General features: G+C 39.2%; 1 protein-coding gene across 1 annotated transcript in view; it reads left to right on the top strand.

Annotated features, from left to right (window-relative positions):
- Nucleotides 1-13,482, top strand: part of CTPS2 (CTP synthase 2) — a 65,352-nt gene extending 51,870 nt beyond the window's left edge. The window contains exons 17-19 of the mRNA XM_061364535.1: nt 1,991-2,135; nt 10,227-10,336; nt 11,943-13,482. Coding sequence (XP_061220519.1) covers nt 1,991-2,135; nt 10,227-10,308 — 227 coding nt within the window. The 3' untranslated portion in view covers nt 10,309-10,336; nt 11,943-13,482. The remainder of the gene's footprint in view (nt 1-1,990; nt 2,136-10,226; nt 10,337-11,942) is intronic.
- Nucleotides 13,483-21,367: the final 7,885 nt, after the last annotated feature.

The raw sequence follows: 21,367 nt of genomic DNA, 5'->3' as shown, positions 1-21,367 counted from the left end.
CCTTTAATTTTGCTTGATTCTTTGGTCAACTCCTTGCTTTTAAGTCACTGTTGGCTAAATGACTATCAGCCAGCTGAAGATGAAGGTACAAGTTTTTTTTTGTTTTCTTACATGTCCTCTAATTGCCTTTGGTTAAGATAAACTCCGTGCATGGAAGCATGAATTTGTCATAAGAATACATTATCATCCCATGGAGTGCTATTTGTGACATGATGCTCCTGAAGATTCATTTAGTGTACTCCATGGTATGTTGAAGAACAGCAGTATAATTTTGAACCAGGGTTTGAATACAGACACCTACAAATAATGTCAAACAACTGCCCCACAGGGAGTAATCTGAGAGCAAAGGATACATGCGAATTCATAAAATACTAATTGTCATGCTGGGTTTTGCTTACTATGTTCCTGATATATATTACCTTTGTTATGCATGCTGGTGTTGGGGAGCTATTTTGCCTGTCGTGTCTGAAAGAATTTCCGTAGAAAGCATCGTGAAATAAATCAGGCAGAATTTTTAAATTTCATGTTATTGTGAAAAGAATAAAAGCAGCAGTAAAACCTGGAATTATTTCACAAAGGGCTGCAAGGAGACTCTGATTACTAAAAAAAGACAGTGATCATGTGGAGGAGGATGGCTTGGAGCAGAAACACAGAAATAACAGTACACCAGATAGGTTAGGAAATATTTGGTGCTTTGTCATTGTCTTGTTTTACACCTTTAAAGAGCTAAATTGCATGGTAGAGAGAAAGAAGTTATGAGAGAAATTTAGGGTCCAGGTTCTCTGTAAGGCATAGCAGCAGAGAGAAGAGCAGTATACTAGATCATATTATCTTCATAGAAGAAAAACAAATCTTTTTTCTTATCATTTATTATGTACTGCACAGAAATTCCTTGAATGGGATTATTTTGGAAACTGTTAAACCAGAAGAGATCTGTGGTTGATTTCATTCAGTGTCCTGGCACTAGAAGTGAGTAATGTTATTTCCTTTAAAACAACATTCAGAGAAGGAGCAGGTTCACATCATGGAAGACAGCAAAAACATTTTTCCTCCCTTCCCTTTTGAAGAAGACAAAAGGAAAGCAGCAGCAGTAGTTAAAATAATTGATTTGATTTGTAAGCAGCGCTGAAGGTTTAAGAGAGATGAAGCAGCATGGCTTTTTTATCTTAGCAGGCAGAGTTGAATGATAGTGATAGTCATCCTTAATCACACAGGCCAAGCAGCAGGAAAGAGCAGTGCCATAAGAATTAACGTCAGTATATATAAATTGGCAGTAATAAAGATGCCCTGTGAATTAGGAAAAGGTTTCAAAGCAAAAGGAAAGCGTATTATAAGAGTTTTCTAGTAGGAGAAAAAAAAACATAAGGGGTGTTATGGCAGAACCCTGTGTGCTTGAGACTACATGATGTAACCACATTCAATAACAGGAGACTGGACTTAATGTCCCAGGAGATGGATTCCAGGCCTAATTATTTGAAGCTTGTTTCCCACAGTTTTCTCTGTATGTTGCTTTCATGTCCATCTCTTAGTGTGTAAGTAGTGGCTATATGGTGATGCTTGGTCCTTTAGGAACTGTTTTATTTTTTTCCCTCAGGTATATATGGATGCATGTTTTGAATATACGTGTATATATATATATATTGGAAACCAAACTACTATAAAAATAACATGACAAATGGAGACTTTGTGGTTGCTTCTTCCTCTCTCCTCCCCCCACCCCATGTCAGTACAGGTTTATTATTCAGCTTTTAATTACATCATTGTGCATGTTTGGGTCGAATCACAGCATGGTTTTTCCTTAATTTATCTTACTAATCTTCTGCCTCTGTTGTCAGTTGCTTTTTGTGGAAAAAGTAAAGGTATCCTGCTGCCTCACCCTTAAATCCACACATGCTGATCTGACTTCTTGAATTCTGTGAAATCTTCAATAACAGTTGTTTTACTATCTTCTTCTTACATCTTAGAAATTTTTTTGACATCTGTCTTGTAGATCACCCATATTTTGTAGGAGTTCAGTTCCACCCAGAGTTTTCCTCAAGACCAATGAAACCTTCTCCTCCATACCTTGGACTGTTGCTAGCAGCAACTGGGACACTCAGTGCATACCTGCAACGTGGTTGTAAATTGTCTCCAAGGTAATCTTTCTTACTTATTTGCCTGAGGTTTGAAGTCACGTTTTTTGGAGGGACTACGCTGTCCTTCAATTCAGGAGTCTGTGAAAGGAAAAGGAGTTCTTAATGTATTGATTTACTTGTTCCTGTGCATGCCTGACGTAAACCCTGGTAAAAAGAGTGACTGTAAGCAGTAAGCACAGTTCCTGACTTCCTCGTTTTCAGAGGCTATTAGGGCTAAAGATGGATCCATACATTATAACCAGATGGATCCATACATTATAACCAGAAAGAAGCAAAAAAACCTTTAACAAGTCATGTGAAGTTAGTGGCCTCCTGTGTTAACTTTCCGTAACAGTAAGTTTCACAGGGAAAGGTATTTGTCAGAGGATCAAGTAATGAAATGAAATTCTTATCTAGTTGTATTTGAATGATGATAGTACCAAAAAAAGAAAACACTGATTTTATTTTCCAGTAGCTAAATAATTAATACTATCTAGCAGAGACAGGCCTGAAACAAAGTGGTTGGAATACTGTTAGACTTACAGAAGGGTTTGTATCTAGATCAAAGCTGAATGGTGCAGCCAAACTAAAATTATTTGTCCCAGTTCCCTTGGACACAGAGTTTTTGGTTTATTGAATGTAGCAGTAGGTTTTAGCCAGTGTTAACTCATTCTTGTTTATTTCAGTGATATCAATAACAGTTATTATATCATTAGAACAAGAATAATAAAGAGGTCAGAGGGAAGTCTAGGGTACAGTTACAAAAAAGAAAAACAAAAAATTAAAAAAGAAAATCACAAGGACTTTATAAGACAGAACGGATCCAGTGCTGACTTACTGCCTTTTCCTCCACACAAGGCACCAAACTTAGTAGTTTTGTGGGGGTGTCTTTTTTTTTTTTTGTATTTTGGGTTTTTTTTAGCTTCCTTTGTATTAAAATTAGGTCCTGTCCTTAAGTGAGAAATAGAAATTTTGTTCTGGCCAGGCCAGATCAGATCTGTCTGTCTTGGTACTCTGATCCTTATGGCTGTCAGTTGCCTTTCATAAATGCAGTTCTTTGCTCACCATAGCCAATTGTGCAGTGATGTACATACATACAGAATTTCTTAACGATCTGGAAACTACAGCTTGATTGATACACTCCTATTACCATATCCTGTCGTTGGTATTAGTGGTCATCAGCTGCCTTTTAAAATTTGTGCCAGTGCATTACACAGTTCAATTTTTTGTGGTGCTTGGCATGAGGTAGTCTTCAAGCTCAGTGATTTTCAGTCTTTTCTTGATGTGAGCACTCTCTGCCTCACAGTTCATCTTGTTGCCCAGGTCCCAATATCCTTCCTCTTATTGCTTCCTTCCGTAAGTATACCTATTAATCTCTCTAATATAAAGAAAATATAAAGAAAAATTACTTTTTTTTAAATGGGTGATCTGTATATGTCCTAATTTAAATTGAAATCCCTTAGCATTATAACAAATATATTTTCTAACCCTGACTTTAAGTTTCAGCACTTACTGAATGTGCTGCAGTTAGGCTTATTTCAATTAATCAGTAAAAAGTATGTACTAATCTTTTTCTTCACATTCGTACAATAAACTCTAGCTAGTACTTAAACATTTAGGAAAGACAAAATTTAGTACTCCCAAACTTTATATATAAAATACAGATTTTGCCATTTACCTACTTACACGGCAACCAAGCAAACCACTCTGTCTTGAGAAAGAGCATTGGAATAGAAAAATATTTTGTGAGTAATAGAGGAGTATTTTGCAGGGAGGAACATTCAGGAGGGAATCACAGTGGTAATTACAGCACATCCACTCATTTTAACATATCCACCTGCTGAGTGAAAAGAATTTCCAATTTAAACCTTTAAATCCCAGAATGCTAGTGATTTCATTGAGCCGTAAAGCAAAGGCATGTCATAGCAAGACTGAAACAAACCTGAAGAGGGGATTTTCTGCACACCTCATCCAGCACTGCCTACATGAGTTGTAGTCATGCTGTTGACTAGAGCCAAAATGTTACCTGAAAGAGAATTTGTGGAGACCAGCAAGTTGAGCAGATTACATAAATAAACTAAGCTATTAGAAATACTAAAAAGAGAGTTAATGATGGAGTTCTGAGACAAAAGGAAATACATATTTTAGCATGAGGTCCTTAACAGGAAAGCGTTACCCCAGAACATTTAACAGCCCCATAATTAGAATGCAATTTTAGAACATCTGACACCTGGACAGAAGCCCTAGCTTCTAAGCGAAGTAAACTGTAAATTTAAAGATGTATCACACCTCCCAGGAGAATACCCTAAATAAATAAAGTGAACAATAATAAATGAATAATTGTGAGGCTTAGTCTGGTAGACAGTCTTAAGGAGGTAATGCTTACACATAGGAACAAACATACCTACTTGGAGATTGGAGTGCATCCTCCCGGTTAAACTTAGTTCCCAGAAGCTTTGGTGTATACAGAGACAGTCAAGAACTGAGCAAAGGGTCAGAGTAACTCAGTGATGAGTTACTACTTAGTTACCTGAATTGGTAGTTAGGCATCTGAGTTGCCTTTGTTGCTTCAACTTCTCGTGCTTTCTGGCATGAGTGTCTAACCATCAGACAAAGCCACGCACTTCATTTCCTTGTGAATGGTTTTAAATTGTGACCTTTCCAAATATTTCCATGGAAATACTGAAATCGCCATTTAATGTGGAGCTGAGGGGGATGAGAGGCTGCCAGTTTACATATTTCATTTTAAAGAACAGAGGAGAACCACAGGAGACTCTCAGAAAATGTACAGTACCCACAAATACACTGCTTTTTAAGAGAAGACAAAAGGTTTTAATAGAAAAGTAGTGAACGAAGAGGGGAACTCAACACGTAATGTTGGCTTGTACTGAGTCTTACAGTTTGAGTTTAAAAAAATAATAAAAACTGGCTTATCCTTGGGAACAATGTCATATGGATTGCAAAACCTCTGTTGTACGATAAAACCATATTGCTGTTTCCCCCCCACAAGTTAAGCAGCAGCAGGCTTTCTTTCTTCTCTCACCTTAACACACATCTTTATTAATGGCCTGCAAGAGTAGGCCACAGTGCATTAATGATATTTGCAAATGTCATTTAAATAAGAGCTGAAAGCCCTATTCAGAACAAAGAAATCACATAAAAATATATCGGGAATTCAGACACCTGTGCTGAAAATAATGAAATCAGATGTTTATTTGGAGGAATAGGATAACAAGTTAAAGATAATTAATTTAAACACAAATGTCCAGTAGATGGGAGGAAATGCAGGAAGTGTGAGATGTTTCTAGGCGAGAAAGTGTGGGCAACTGACTACTGCCAAAAGAAATTATTGCATGTCACTAGTGAATATGCTAATATGCCAATAGGCACCAATCCAGTGCCATCTAATCACAGAGTAGTCTGTTAAGTTCTGGGAAGGTTATTAATGAAAGATTAAATTAAATAAAAGATTAATAAAAGATTCTGAGTTTCATTCAGAGGCAAGGAACAAAAGTGTCCAGAGCTGTGGTGCATAAGGACACTTGGGAAGATTTGCCCATATAGTGCTTACTGCACTAAAATGGTCCAAGTGCCTCCTAAATCAGCTGTGTAGAGAGGTTTGGGCAAGCACCTATAAACAAAAAAGGAAGCAGCCTGTGAGATGCGTTCTCTGGTGTATGAGGGACAAAGAAGGTATGGGCAGGGCTATCTCTTATGTCACCTGTACGTTGTCCCCAACCAAGAACACATCTGGCACAGTATCATATTTCTACCATTGTCCAAATCCAGACATTTTAGAGGAAGTGAAAGATACCTTATGATTTGAAGACTGTTAAGAGAGCAGCAAGAGAGGGGTGGCTCTACAAGATAAGGCAAACCGGGAACTGGGGTGGAAGGTGTACTGGCAGGGATAGTGTCCTCACCATCAGGAGTCAGAACCGCAGTCACCAAAGAAGGCAGGTGAACTGGCGCTTACATTTCTAGAAAAGGACCTTTTTATCAGTTATATGTTAAAAAAGAATGAAAATAGCCCCTCTGAAGCTGTGTCAAATACTTCATTTCTAAAGGACATTGATCTGGATTTCCAGATAAAACAGAATGTTCAAGGAGTACCTATTTTACAGTTGCCTGTTTCTTAATAAAGACATTGAAAGCAGGGACTTTGGAGCAGCTGCTTGAGAAACATAGATTTAAAATTGATCTTGAGACTTAATTTTCAAGATTCTGCAGCTGAGATTAGTTGCTGACATGATGCATTCCAGCTTCATTCCATGTAGCTCCAGCTATCGTCTGCTTTCCATATCATAGCAATAGGATGGTGTGGAAATACCATATTGCCATACCATATGAAAATACCTTGCCTCCTTCTATGGTTTGGACTGATGCATAGCAGATGTGTAATGATACTGTCAGTAGAACAGAGAGATCTGAAATGGGCATAAATTTGGTAATAATGGAGCCTGTGCAGAGGGAAGCTCTTTTTGTTGCTCACATGTTGAGAATACAGGGATCTGAGGATGAGTGAACTTCACAACAAAACAAAACCCCACAATGTAATTTCTGAACAGAGGATATTTCAGTTCACTGCAAAGTGAAATGCCAGCTAAGTACTAGTATATATTTCATGTTGTAGTTAACTGCAAAGTGAAATGCCACGTAGGTTCTGGTGATTCTTCACTTTGCAGTGGATGTATTTCCATTAACTACAGGTAGATTAGGCGCAAAGATCAAAGTGACCAGAATTGTTCTTCTTGAAGACTGAAATGACTGACTAGATGCAGTGACACTGCATGCTCTGAGTTTCGTTTTGATTTTCTCTTGGCCACATCTTTATACTCCAGAGCCCATGAAAAAAAGAAAAGAAAAAAAAGTAACTGCTGTGGACACCTTAGATCTGCTCACTAGCTCCTTTTTGTTGGGAGTGTAGTGTTACAAGAATTGTTACAAACAAGAAGTGGGGGTCAGGTTCCTGCCTAAGATAATGACTAGATAATTTGTACACAAAGTGAGTAAAACCTTGCTGAAGGAAATGTAAGCCTTTTTTTTTTGTCAGTTCAGGGGTCTGTGTGGAAAAGACTGTCATGAAGGAAAAGCTGGGCTTTTTTGGTTTCCCACCACCACCTCTTTCATAGCCAGCACATTTAAGTAATGTTACATACATAACACTAGCTGTAAGCACAAAATATCCATTTAGTTTGTTGAGTTTAATATCCGTGTAGCAACTCTGTAACTTGGAAGGAGGTACTTTTTATTCACTTTTCATTTATTCCAAAGAGAGATGATGACTCATTTGTGGTTAGTACCACCCGGAGTTTTTCTTCAGATGACTCATCAGCTGAATCACAGCTCATACAGTAAATGTTATAAACTGGACATCAACACTGGTTTGCAGCTGTAACATGCAACTGCAGATATGCCAAGATTCATGAGTTCCTGTTTGGTTTGAAGTCCACTGGCAGCATAATTTCTGAAGAAGCTCAGGTTGTCTCAGAGCCAAAATTGTTCTTAATATGATAACCACAGCTTCTGGGGATACTTAGAGATACTGTTAAAGCAGCTGAAACTGTGAGACTGACAGTTACCTGAGTCTGAAGCTCAAGAGCTGATCCTTACCTGGGTGTTTCCCCTACCTTTCTTGCCACTGTATACTACCTGTTAGAGAGAAAACTGGCTTACACCCAACAGGACAGCTGTAAAGTAGAGGAGACCACGAGGTGCTACTACAAAAGTCAAAAGCGTGATGACAGGATCCTTTCTCTGTGATGTGGAGTCAAATCTTGTACTGAATTGGGCAGTGTGGTAACAGTAACAGAATTGTCCTTGGCCGAGTAAATGTTTTAGCCTCTGTACTAGTGGCTACCCAAGTGACCCTCAGCTTCAGCAAACTGGAAACAGGCCTGAGAAGTTGGAGTGGTTAAATCAATGAAAGGATGGAAGCAACCAGCAGTGTGTGACTGCTTCTATTTGCAAATGCCTCTAAAACCTATGGCATTTGGTGGGGAGGACCTGTGATGACAGTGCTGGGTGGGGATCAGCGCCTGTCTTTAGGAGGTGAAGCTGGGAAGTTCCCCACTCACCTCACTGGTCCTTGAGCAATTTTCCTTAAGCATCTGCCTCTCATACTGTGTTCTGTATGAAGCTCTGGCGTGTGTTTTTAGGCTGTGACTGCCACAGGGCAGCAAAACCAATTAAAAAAAATCCAAATTGTGTGAAGATTTTGGGGTTAAACCAGAGGTATAATAAGATTATGCAGCTCTCTGCAGTCACTGTTCTACCCTCTGTTCTGTGGACGGTTTTTTCTCTTTTGCTGTGATGTGAAAATGCAAAACTGTTTTAATAATAATGAATTTCTATTCCATGTTTCCATGGGTACTTTCAGAAAGAAGTAAGTACAATGTTGGTGATGTTGTGTTTGTCTGTGTGCATCTGGCATGCTTGATCATACTGTTAACACTTTCCTCACTTGAACTGTGTAATTGCCTGCCTGCTGGTGGAATTATCACGTTGAGCATTTCTCTCTAGCCTGATAAAACACACTCTTTGTAAGAACTGCATCAACAATATGTGTGTCATGTGAAGAAAGGGCAGAGTGCTGTAGGAAAAGTCTTAATGATAGAACAGTTGGAATTTCTATGTTGTCTTGTACAGAGTATGGTACAGTGATGTGATGTAACTGTGGGAAGCTTCCCTAACAGTCAGAGGTAGAAATTAAATGAGATGACTGTTGGTTCCATATCTGCTGTCCCACTCTATTAAAATGGCTTTTAGGTTTTACCTGATCTTTGATTTTATTTATTTTTTTTTTTTTAAAGAAGAGAGCATAAAATTCAGGCTACAAAATTCAGGCGTCATCAGTGCCCAGTAACAAGCGTTACTATAGCTAAGTGCAGCGTGTTCACTGTTCCACTTTGCTGTTTACATCAAAGATTTCCAGCTGTGGGGTTACATAGTCCCCCTTGAAACGTTACACAGCAGGCAGTCACTGTAGATCAACTGATGGTGCTGCGTTGAGGTGGGTCATGGGCTAATTATGTGCTTGATGTCTCAGTAGGAGATCATTCCCAGAGGTGGGGAGAGTGACATGGCTGATATCCTGTTAGCTGAAGAGTGAATGTGTCTGTGCAATGGCTGGAGTAGAGTTGGTACTGAGGCTGACATGGGTATACCCACACAAATGAGGTCTGAGATCCCCACCTGTACTGTTTTAACCATACCCTGTGCTCTGCAGTACCGCAATACTGACCAGAATTACTGCTGCTCAAAAGGTACTTGTCAGTTCCTCAGGCTCCCTTTGCTGGCTTCTGATCTTGGGAAATTCAGGTATCTGGAAAAAAGATTGTAGAAGTAAAGTGTAGTAGGGAGAGGCTGAGGCTCAAGGCTCTTCTGAAGAGGTGCACTTAGAGTTAAGATAAACCTGGAGACCCAGTAGACATCACAGCTGACCGTGGATTGTTAGCACTTCTTTCTTTCAGTCACTGCTGTGATTCCTGTTCTTCACCATTTCCTTGTTCTGGCCACTTACAAAGCTATTACTTGCATGGCAGTTTGTTCTGTGAAAACCAGTCTATTTCTCTCATGAAACAGCAGAAGGGGATAACACCTCAGGAAAAAAAGCTGTCAGGGCATTGCTTGGAGCAATAAAAAGTATATTCTGATTGGAAGAGCAAGATTTATAATTTAAGTATAAATGGAAGCATTCTGGATAAAGTTGTCTTTTTCTTTGGTCAAACAATAATTTTCTTTTATCACAAAGGAGAAATTCGTTTTAGTCTTGCTCTGAATACTTGCTGTTCTCCATGTTGTTAATCATGGTCATAGGCACAAAGTACCAGCAAACTGTAGAATGAATGCACAGGAGCCAAGCGAAAAGAAATTGCACATACTGTTTCTCAGGTAAAATACTTTTTCTCATCAGGTCTCAGACTCCAAACTTAAGCCCATTCCTGTGTAGGAAGGCGTTCTAAATACCAAAATTGAGCATGAGCTTAAAGTAGGCTTCTGGAAATGGACTGCATTTGAGGAAAGTGTCGGTTATATGCATCTTTTGGGTTGGAGGGTTTGAAATAAAATATTCGGTTTAGATCCTTCTGACCTGTGTATTGCTTTTAACAGTGACAGTTACAGTGACCTCAGTGATGACAGCTCTCTAGAAAAAGAGTTTCCTAATTCAGAAAAAGCTGAAATGATTGTATGACAGCACAGAAATGGATGATGCTGTTGAGGTAAGCTGAATCGTTGTGGTACTGCTTTGTGACATTTATTTCTTCTAGACTTACAACACGAGACAAAGTTATCTTGATTCTCCCTTTTGTTTCAAGTCCCATCTGAGATCTCATGTTTTCTTCCTTGCCTGCAGCACTTAATTTTTTTCTTCTTCTGCTGCTCAACTCTGCAATTGTGATTTTAAAGTCTGCTAAGTGTTTTGGGTACAGCTTGTATGTAGGATGGTGTACAAAGTTAAGTTGTGTTAGTGTTTGACGATACAATGAAAATACACTTTAAAATGATGTGAGGGTTGGTTTTTTTTTGTTATTTCAGTTTTCAAGTTTGGATCACTTTGAGTACATTATGTTTGCATGACTTTCGGCATTAATATTTGCTTGTAATTTCATCTGATGCACTGATACATTGAAGACATCCAAGGTTAATACTTGGATTTAATCTGCAGAGTGACAGAGATACAGACCAGTTTTATCAAATCATAGCTTTGTTTGCTGTAGGCTTTGCAAAAGCAATATTGGATTGGTTGTTTTTTTTCACCTGTAAACATGGTGACTATAGATTTCCTTTCAGATCTTAGTCTTTTTCCCTACACAGATTCATCGGAGTTGTACCTGGTATGGTACTCTGTTAAATGTGTGCATTCATGCTTTTCTGTATTTCTGAGCACTTCTGTAAGCAGGACACAGCTTTCCCCTCTGATTTAATTCCTCTCACATGGTGTAGTCACTAAGCAGTTGTGCCAAACAGATGTTTAAGTCTGCATATGAATGATGCATTTATGCCTGATGGTCTCCTGATTAAAATACTGGCATGAGATGTGAGAAATTGGAGTCTTTAGCTGCAGTATGGATTTCTTCTGTATTTTTAATTTATTTATTTTTCCCTCTCATGTACCACATTAAAGATAATAATACATCTCAAAATCATAAGAGTGAAGAGCAGAATGTTAAATGATTTCATGACCTAGTGCATGCAGATACAGTAACGATGCATGTCACAGAGTGACCAAAAAATGAGTAGTCACAATGTTCCTATTTGCTCTTGCCCAATTCTTCCCACCTCCAGACATCACTATGGCTCTGTTTCTTGAGGCCAGCACATAGTAAAGGACGGCCCCTTTAGCTTTGACCTTGCTTTCCTCCATGGAATTTATGAATGGTAATTCTGTTTACCATTGCAGATGTGACTTTTTCAGTGCTTGGATGAATGTACTTTCGTGATGCTTTCAAGTAGGTATCAGTAAAGCTGATTTTGTTTGAACGTGTTGCTAGTGGATACCGATTGAATTCAACAGAATTACTCTAGAAAGGATTAAACAACTAATTCCAAATATAAAAGAAGGATACAAGCGTTGGCTAATTTATTTTTATCTCAGGGTTAATCAGAACTGGATACACACATAGTCTATATTTATCTTCGTGGTTTTGCTTAAGCTGTTTGGTCTAGATGAAATGCATCCACCTGCAGTATTTACCATAGGACTACTTCAAAATAAGTCAACAGATTTGAGAGAAACTGGCATGAAATAGGCGGATACAGAAGAAATATTTTTAATCATTATTTTTTGCATTTATTCTTGCTTACCTTTCCTCTTTTATGTTACAGAAAGTTGGGAACAGTTCAATACTGAAGAGAAGAAAGTAGAAGAGTAAGCTGCTTATGATCCTCATAGTGTCTCCACCTATCATGTTGCTTTACTGATGACAGTTTCACTTTCTTGTAGCAAAACCCATTCTGTATAAATGCTCTTTCTCTTTAGAAATGACAAAATGGTTGTGCACCTTAGCCATTAATCATTACTGATCATGTCCTGTGTTTCAGAGTGCTCTCAGGTAAATATGTATTAATTCACTAATTCACAACTGTTCTTGATTTGAAGGAAGATTTGATTGTTTTCAGTTTGCCTTAGAACAGGAAGATGCATTGGTTCTTGTGAAGGAGAGGGAATGTGCAAAAAAAATTTAAGGAAAAGTTGTTTTATCCATGAACAGTAGAGAACTGTTTTGAGTTTGTTTTGCTGTTAAGCTTGTTGCATATATATTTTTTTACTTTTTTGCTCTTCAGTATGTACAGATAAAAAAATTGTTGCTGTATTTCAGCTCTTTGTGATTATAAAAATTGATGTTGGTTACACCTCTTTTCACTTCGCTTTTATAAGTGATTTCACTTTTGAAAAGTTTAAGTTTGATTTGCTGTTTCTCCAGGAAGTCTGACAATACTGAATGTAATTGTGATCTGCAAAATTACAAAATAGAACACATTTTTGTATTTGTATTTTGTAAGAGAGAAATTAAATGCACTTATATGTTAAAATGTAATCTGAACACTTGTGTGGAAATTGTAGAAGAAACAGTCATAAACCTGGAGCATTATCTGGACTCCAGCCATGTAACACTCAGTTAATTTCAGTAACTGAGTATGAACATGAATTAAGGTTCACTCATGTTTTCTCTCATCCAGTGACCACTCCATGGTCATGGCAACCTTTCCCCAATAGAATAAAAGAATTTATTTTAATTCAGAAATCACAAGTTACTCCACTGTATGACAGTTACAGGCACCCTTGCAATACCAGGACTGCAGCCTGAATCACTGACACAGAAAGAGAGTGCAAGAGGTGCTGTACCATGTTTAAGGCTGAATCCTATTAGCCCTGTAGCATCATCAGACTTGTCAAGAAGCTGGACCCAGGCTATGTAACTGATGGGGATCCAAATACCTGGGCCAGCTTTTCCTACAAAGAAACTGGAATTTTGAGCTTTGTGTTTCGTTGGTTTTGGGCAAAATAATTTTTACTTCACCAAAAGGTAAATATCTGTACAAAAGTAGAAAGCCATTATTACAGCTTTGTAAAACAGTAAGTTTAAAAGCTTTGCATTGCTTTAGAAAATCTCAGGTTACAGAGTTTATCTCTTCACTAAAAGAAGTTTCGATGGTAATAAAAATAAAATGTATTCCTATGGAAGGGTTTTTCTAAAGTGGTTTGCAAATGCGTGTCCTAGAAATAGCAGGTATTGCCACAATTGGTGTCATTGTACGTTTTCCCCAGTGAGAGACACTGTTTTGTGAAAGATGAAGCATTTTCCTAAGATTGTCTGGAATGTGCAAATGTATTTTCAAATATATTAAATTGTGTTATTTAGAACTGTTTATATATTGTATTAAAGAATCATGGTGCCTACTGTGAACTGTGGTGTCAAGGAGGGAATTTTTCATTTAGTCAAATGAAGCTAGAAACAGCGCCATCATCTTTTCATCTCCCAGTGCCCATACCTGTCCTTTTGCTAACTGTGCTACATAAAGGAGTATCCTTGGAGACAAACCCGTTACTGTCACAAGGGATCCATCTCCTCTTTGAGCTGGCAGAATCAGAAGCGTGCCGTTTCCAAAATGGAAAAAGGCAAATGAGCTTTTTGCAGCCAAGCTTGGGCTGCATGAGGAGTGTTGCCAGCAGATCCGGGGAGGTGATCCTATGGCAGAGTGGATAATCATGTATCTACCTGTTCCTGGGTATGTTCTGTAAGCCTGTACAGTTTACTAGCCTGAGCATAGCTGAACCACTCTGTCTGGGAAAACCTGACTGAAGAAATGTTGGGTGTGGGTATTGGGAACTGAAGCTCTGTTGGGTGTTGGGAGGATCTGTTGGGTGTGTTGGAAGATGACATTTAAAATCTAGGCCTGCCTTGTCCAGGAAGTGATCCTGTGCTGATGCCAGCTATGTTCAGGTTTTCCCTTGCAGGAAGTTTGGTAGCTTGGTTCAGTTGGACCAGAGTCTGCACTTGTTTGTGAACAAGGGGAGCAGCATCCAAGCTTGGATGTGACTGTGGGGTAGATACTGCACTTAACTGATACTGTAGACAGAGCTGTATCTTACCGAGTATCTCTAGTCAAGTGTTTCATCAGCACAAGTTTCACTGTAAGATTTACAGGTAAAGTCTTTTAGCATCTGCTCAACATACGTAACATGTCCTACCTTGAAGCTGAGGTTTCTTGTTTATTTAGCAGCTTGAGATATAACCTTCATGTACTAATGTAATGACTGCAGAGGTTAAATCTAATAGAAAGTCTTATATCTAAGTTTTCCTGAGACACTGAGGAGGATTTGCCTGGCCACCCAGACTATTCCTCATCAGGGAATGCTTGTGGAAAGGTGCGCCAGATCCTGCAGTAGCTTGCTGTTTTTCTGAAGCCACTGAAGTGATGCCAATTCATATCACACAAAGTGTGACTTTATTGATTACAGGGTGGTACTGAAGAGTGCTTACTGTCACCTGACATTCATGGGACTCAAGCATGGTTCTAAATTCCCCTGCAGGTGTCTAAGCCCTTGCTTGACAGGAATGCCCTGGAGGTTCTGAGTAGCAGGTTGGAAGTAAGGCTGACTTCTCAGCAAGAATCTGTGCGAGCAGGAAGTACAGCACCAAGCCAAAGGAAGTTTTGAGGAAAGAAAAAGCAGATAGGCAGTGATGGCAAGGGGCTTGCTGCTCAAAAGGGTGGGGAGGAGGTTAAGGAAAGAACAAGTGTAAGAGCAACAAGTGACTTGCCAACCTGAGCTGACCTCCTCGTGGGAGCTATGTTACAGTTACTATAGCAATGCAAATGAAAGGTTCTCCCCAAACTCAGGGTGTATGTCATGATGACAGTAGGGAGTGTAATTACAGCATACAGGACTTCTGAGTCATCTTGGCTGCAGCTGACAGTGAGGCCAGATCAGCATAGAAGTGAACAGGAGCTGTGGAAACCTATTTGGGACTGGCTGAAGCTCATTTCCCCCAGCTGCACTGTTTGCATATGTGAGGTGACTAAAATTTGCTGAGAAAGGGGGTCAGGTAGATCAAGGAGGGATCAGAGTAACATTGCTCTTGGGAGAGCACGTGGCCTCCTGCAGCATCCTGGGAAAACTCACTGCAACACGACAGCATGCAAACAGTATAATCTTTTCTGTACCTAGGACTGAATAACACCTTATCCTTGCACACAGGCTGGAGGAGGCTCCTTCACTTGGGCATCTGCATGAGAGTCGTGATATATTTCTGTGCCTCAGCATTACATCCCACATACTGCTCAGTTTTTCCCTGCTAGCATAGTGAATTGGTAGCTGTTATCCCTGTGGTAACTTCCAGACAAATTCTTCCTCTTCCCAGTGCACCCCATCCCCACTCTTGACATAGTGCTTACTTCCAGGATTTCACTCATTTTCCAGATTAGCATCCTTTATATTTTTAATGTCAGTGAACTTAGTGTTTTAGATATTTCTCCTTGTGTTGGATTCTCAGCTCTGTCTAGATTTTTCAAGTGTTCAGCTGTATCTCAGCTGTTTGCTACCATGTGCTGACAGGGTGAAATGAATTAAGGACTCATCTAAAATAAGGATATGAAAAGAATCTATGCATTTTGTGCTATTTAGGATGTTCATATTTGTGTAATTCCCCTAAAATGATCCAGAATATTTACATAAGCATCTATTAGGTATCTGAAGAAAATGCCTATGTGGCCTCGTCTGGAAGTTCATTCGGAATAGCAATTCCAGAAATGCTGATTTTCCAGTCTCTGGTTGATTCTCTCACTTTTATCTGTAAGCTGCTTTAAAAAAACCTATACCACCACCACCAAACACGAAAGAAACCCCCAAAGCAAGCAATATATGTATTTTAATATGAATTCACTTGAGAGCACAGAAGTAAACCAGTTGTGTTGTTCTTTATTCGTGTACAAGTGAGTAATCTTCAGTACTGTCTGGTTCCTTGCTTCTTAAAATTCCTCATGGATTGCAGGATCTAACATTCTGGTCTGACCTAGCTGACCTCTTGCTAGAATAATGTCTGTTAAACTGCCTTTCATCTTGTAAAAACTCTGTACTTTAATCTTTACACTTTGATGGTTTGTTTGTATATGAAATACTTTTTCTGCTTATAACATCTTAGTTAGGTTGAGGAAATTGGTTGCCTTATAGAACTCCTGGCAACATACTTGCACAGGTTTGGATCAGAGCCTAGGAAACCAGCTTTTGCCTGAAGCGTAGATAACGTTCTATGCTTTAGGAGTGCTCCTGGAAAGGTAAGTCTATCTTTTCCACCTCTATGGACTCTCTGTTCATAATTTAAGAAATAATAATTTAACAGTTGGAAATTGCTTGTGAAGTAACAGCAGCAGTTTGGATAACCTAAGAACTGACTCAGGTCTTGTATTAAAGCAAAATCCAAAACTGTATATATTTAAAGGAATAGTTAAGATAGTCTGCTCTGAGTTTCTGTGCAACATGACCTCACCCAATAGCTTCAATAAACTCAGGATTTCACAGGGGCAGTTTGAGAAATAACAAACTAAAATACTTCAGGTGTCTTTTAGTGTGAATATCACTTTTGCTACCTTTGGAACATACTACTCATTGTCTAAGTCTAAATCAGCAATTTGGAGAAAAATTGCAGTTTTGAAGCAAACACTTTCCATTTATTTCCTGTGATTGCTTCCCACTGCAGTTGTTGTGCTTGAGACCTCAATTCCTTTTGGACGAAATAAGACTGAAGATCCATTCCAGATACTGGTGTGGTTCAGTTCTGAGCCCACTGGGGAAACATGCTGCCCTGCTTTCCTGCGATGTTCATCTCATGAACGTGTGCCAGCAGAAGGCTCTCAAACCATCAAGTGTTCCCGTGACATCCGAAATTGGTTTATATCCTATATGGGTGTGGTGTTCCCCTTCCTATCTACCTTTTTTTTTTCTCTGAAAGCTTCCTCAAACTTCCACTCAGGCACCCTGCTCTTAGTTGCTGGGGCTGTGTTCCCACATGAGACAGGCAGCACAGTGCTTGAGTCACCCTGGATGGCCTGATCTGGATCCTCTATGGGCTTGATAAGTATCTTACCTGAGTGGTAGGATATTGTGCAAGATGCAGCACCACCATCCTTGTTTTAAAATAGGTGGACTGTGCTATTCTAAGCACTTGTACAGTGTTAATTTAGCAAAATGTCAATGCCTGTATGTGAGCAATTCACCACAGGCTCCTTTTATAATCAGCAGAAAAAAAACCCAGGTGCTTTTCAGTCATCCTTAGCAGATCAGATGTATCACTCATGGGTTATTGCTGCTTTCTTGTCATGAACCTTAAAGGAGAGCCTGTCCCAAATGGCTGAGATATACATTCCTGATGTGTTGGTGCTGAAGGGGGAGTTAGTCACTACCATCACCTCACTGTTTCCAATCAACTATATTTAACTGGCTCCTTTGTTTTTGAGGGCTGAAATAAGCAGACTCATTCCTTGTTAGCCTAATCTTCCCGAGGGTACAACGTTCCAGTGGGCCTCAAACTATCTCCATGTTAGTTAAGGCCTTAAATTTAGCAATCTTCCTTGCCTAAGCCCAGCCAGAACCCTGTACCAGTGTCTCCTCAGTGTGGGTGCTCAGGTAAGCGCTCTCAGAATGTCTTTGCTGGGTCCATTTCCAGTCAAGATGCAACAGCAGAATCTGCTGTTACCAGGTAGCGTGCCTCCCTCCCTTGCTGAGCAATAATCCATTCACGAGAGCACTTCCCTGGGATGTAAGAGACATGGCTAGTTTCCTTCTGAGTTTCAGAGGCAGCCAGACACCCTTTCATTTGGGGGCTGCCCACTCAGTAAAGTTAGTATCATTTTTTGGTGCTGATGTTCATTGCTGTCACAACTTAGGACAATCTGTAAAAAAAAATAAATCACTGGTCCTGCACTGGAAAACCAGGAATGCATGATTCTGTAGTTGAGGCAACAAGAGGTTTCTTAGGAAAGGAAGGAGGCAGGGAGAGCACCTGAACCCAGGTCTCTAGACTGTTTGTATTTTAAGTAGTTATTGAGCAAAAGAGAGAAACAGTCACTGGCAAAGGAGCTAGATCACAGGACTCCTATTTGCTAAACTAGTGGTATAATAAATAGGTTAAAGAACTCCTCCTGCTTTCCCTTTTTGGCCAAATAAGTCTCAACCCCCATTTCTGTGGTGGCACAGATTTGGCAGGAAGAAGTGACAGCACCTCTTGTTTTTCTCTAATGGCTGGAACTTGCTGCATCACTGCTTTGTCCATCCAGTTATTATCTCTGTTGGTTCATAAGAGCCTATGCCAGATTCTGCTTCTGCTAGTGCCAGCCTCAGGCTGGGGAATGCTTGTTTTCTTTTCTTCTGCTGGATGTGCTACTCATTCATCTGTCCTCCCCAGGATTTTAATTGAGTTTATTCCAAAAGGGATAGAAGGAAGCTTGTAAACATGAAAGAAAACTTCTCAGCACAGTCCCAATGCAAGCACAACCTGGAAGAGCTTGAACTCCTGTTGACATACATGCCTAATAATATGCCTTGGTTGAGTCCCAAGGTTTGAGAAACTGAATAGGCATCCAAAATTTTGAACAGTCAAAACATCAACTTCTAAGGCTTGTGGATGTTTAATGTACTTTCCCTGTGTTTAATCTTGGGAGCGTAATGTGACAAAGTTTGGTCAGTGCTAGTTTATAATTGAGTATAAAGCAGGTTCCCAATTTAGAGTTATTTTTGTGTAAACTGTCTTACTAATAACATCGTTATTACCAGACTCATGTACACAGACTTACAAGGGTATCATTCTTGGGAGCATCTTTCAGTTTTACAGAAGCTTTAAGAAAGGAGGTTTTGGACCAACAAACATTTCTCTCCAACTAATTGAAGATACAAATCTCTCCTGGCTGCGTGAAGTTAGGTAGCAACAGTATTGTGAGCAGGAGAGAGTCAGACTTCCTGAGGGGCATGATTTAGGAGATTTGCTACTTGCATAACTAAGTGAATTAGGGATGAGATTATACATGCAATGATCTGCTTTTTACTCAGGGTAATGCCGCTCTGTGTTCACTGGGGAGCAAAGGCATGATTGCTTGTTAAATTGAGAAGTCTGTAGAAGTAGTCCTGGGATTGTTTTAGTTGAGACTTCTGACAGAGGGTTTACTAGGGCCGGTTAGATTAATCACACAGAATTGATGTGCTTTTATATTTAGTGTTGCAGTGAGGCACCTGTAAGTTCAACCAAGAGCCTATCCATAGCTTAAAATATGACTATGTAAAGTAAAACACCTAGATACAAAAACAAACGTGTCAGTCAGTTCTCTGAAACTGCTTTTTCTAAGGTATACGTTCAACACCTGTTGGTCATCTCTTGTGAAAGGGTAAAAGAGTGTTACCCAGTCTGCTTGCTTTGCTCTTAACAGTAAGGAGCCTTAATTTACATGAGTGCTAATTTATGTCATTTTTGTTTCAGCTGTCCAGACTTATAAAATTCTGGTAATATTTACTGCAGTGTACGACAGCACGAACCTGATGGAAAGAGCAGGTGTCTGCTCCTGTCTGAACTAATACCCTGTGCTTTGCTGACTCTTTGACAGATTGATTAACACTTCGACTGCGAATTAAAGGAAAAGCAAATTTGAAGGCAAACGTAATAGTCTTCATGAAATGAAAAGAGTTATCTAGAAGAGTTTTGACAAGCTTTTGGGTCTTCTGAAGGAGAGCTCGTGTACCTGCAATTTAGTTAGTTTTTGCCACTGATATAACCTGATCTAGTAAAAATACTGCTTCTCCCCACAAATCCTGTGTCACTTTAACCTTGGTCTGTGGTCTGTTGTTGCTGTGGGAACAATCCTATAACACTTTAGCAGTATTTTTCTGCTGTATTTCTCTCTCCAGGGTGGTCTGTGATGCTCTGTTACCTGGTTTTTATCCTTGGAAGAACTAATTAGGTTTTTAAAGGTTTTTAGGTGCTTAAGGATAAAACTCGGAAATAGATCTAACATCTACCCAGATAGATGTCCTTTGGGAAGCATTGTGGATGAAAAGTATTATGTAAGTATTTGGTGAGGTGAAAAATTAAGGAGGATTATAGTTTAATACATTATGACCTCAGCTGAGATACATTTTAGGTAACAGCTTTGGAGTCACATACAGTTGTTCTGGGTTTGAATTAGAATTTGTAACTTCAAATACCAAATGAAGTTCATTCATCTGTCTATGTAACTTACATTAATGTGCCCAAAGACAGCATTTGACCCTCTCCTTTCAGCTAAGCTAAAAATGGTAGAGAAAGTTTATGTTAGAGTTATGTTATAACTTAATTGCTTTGAAGCTAATTACCATAAAGGATCTTCTCCTGCCTACCCACAATTAAAGTTTGGTGCATTATGGTGAATCTGGAAATGAAAGTCCAGCTTTGGAGAATGATATTCTATCTATTTATTCTGTCTATTTGGTAATGTGTAACTAGGAGCTACCACAAAATAACCATTTCAGTTGCCTGAACAAATACTTAATAGTGAGTTTGTTTATTAAGAATCCAACACCAGAACATGATCCAGAATTTCTCCTCCCCTCATGAAATGAAATACCACTGTTTTCTTCCTAGTTTCAATTTCTTCTGCTAAATTAAAAAAAACAAACTTATTGCAAGCAAGCTTTTAAAAAAATTATGTGTGCTAGTCATATTCTTTGTAGGGCAATTTCTTACTAGGAGTAACCTGGAACATTATTTCTTTCACACAGTCTGATTGTCTTTACTACCAACAGGTTTGGGGTGTTTGTTTTTTTTCGCCATTTATCTTAGGAGCCTTCAGTCTGAAAGTAAAATATATTCTGCTGCTCTTTTAGATGCTGTTTTCTTTAGTTATCTAGAGATGGACAATATCATAATGACACATTGTTCTGAATTTCCCTGTAATGTCAGTTGCTGCCTCTGAGGCATATTTTGGCATCAGATTACTTCCCACAGCCAAGGAGACTAGAATCTCATTCTTGCTTAATTGAAATAAAAGTGCCATGGAAACTGTGAAAAGGCATTTCCTATATATAAAATCCTAACCTTGTTGAGTCCAGATACTGGATAATCCTGCTCCACAGTTCTCTTGATCTACTTCTGGTCTAACCATCATTTAAGTACAGTGTCTTCCACATAGAACCACTGGAGATTCTACCCCATAAAGATCATAAAGATCCCCCATTCTCTCTGTTTTAGACTTAGAAACCTCAGAGCTAGCCATCTCAGACCAGACAC

The sequence above is a fragment of the Neopsephotus bourkii genome, unplaced genomic scaffold (genome assembly GCF_033783945.1).
Source record: "Neopsephotus bourkii isolate Nb327-2 ecotype Australia unplaced genomic scaffold, CSIRO-AGI_Nbou_v1 NB_1234, whole genome shotgun sequence".
In the NCBI taxonomy this organism is placed as follows: Eukaryota; Metazoa; Chordata; class Aves; order Psittaciformes; family Psittacidae; genus Neopsephotus; species Neopsephotus bourkii.
Note: the sequence above shows the minus strand (reverse complement) of the source record. Positions and strands in the feature narration are given on the sequence as shown.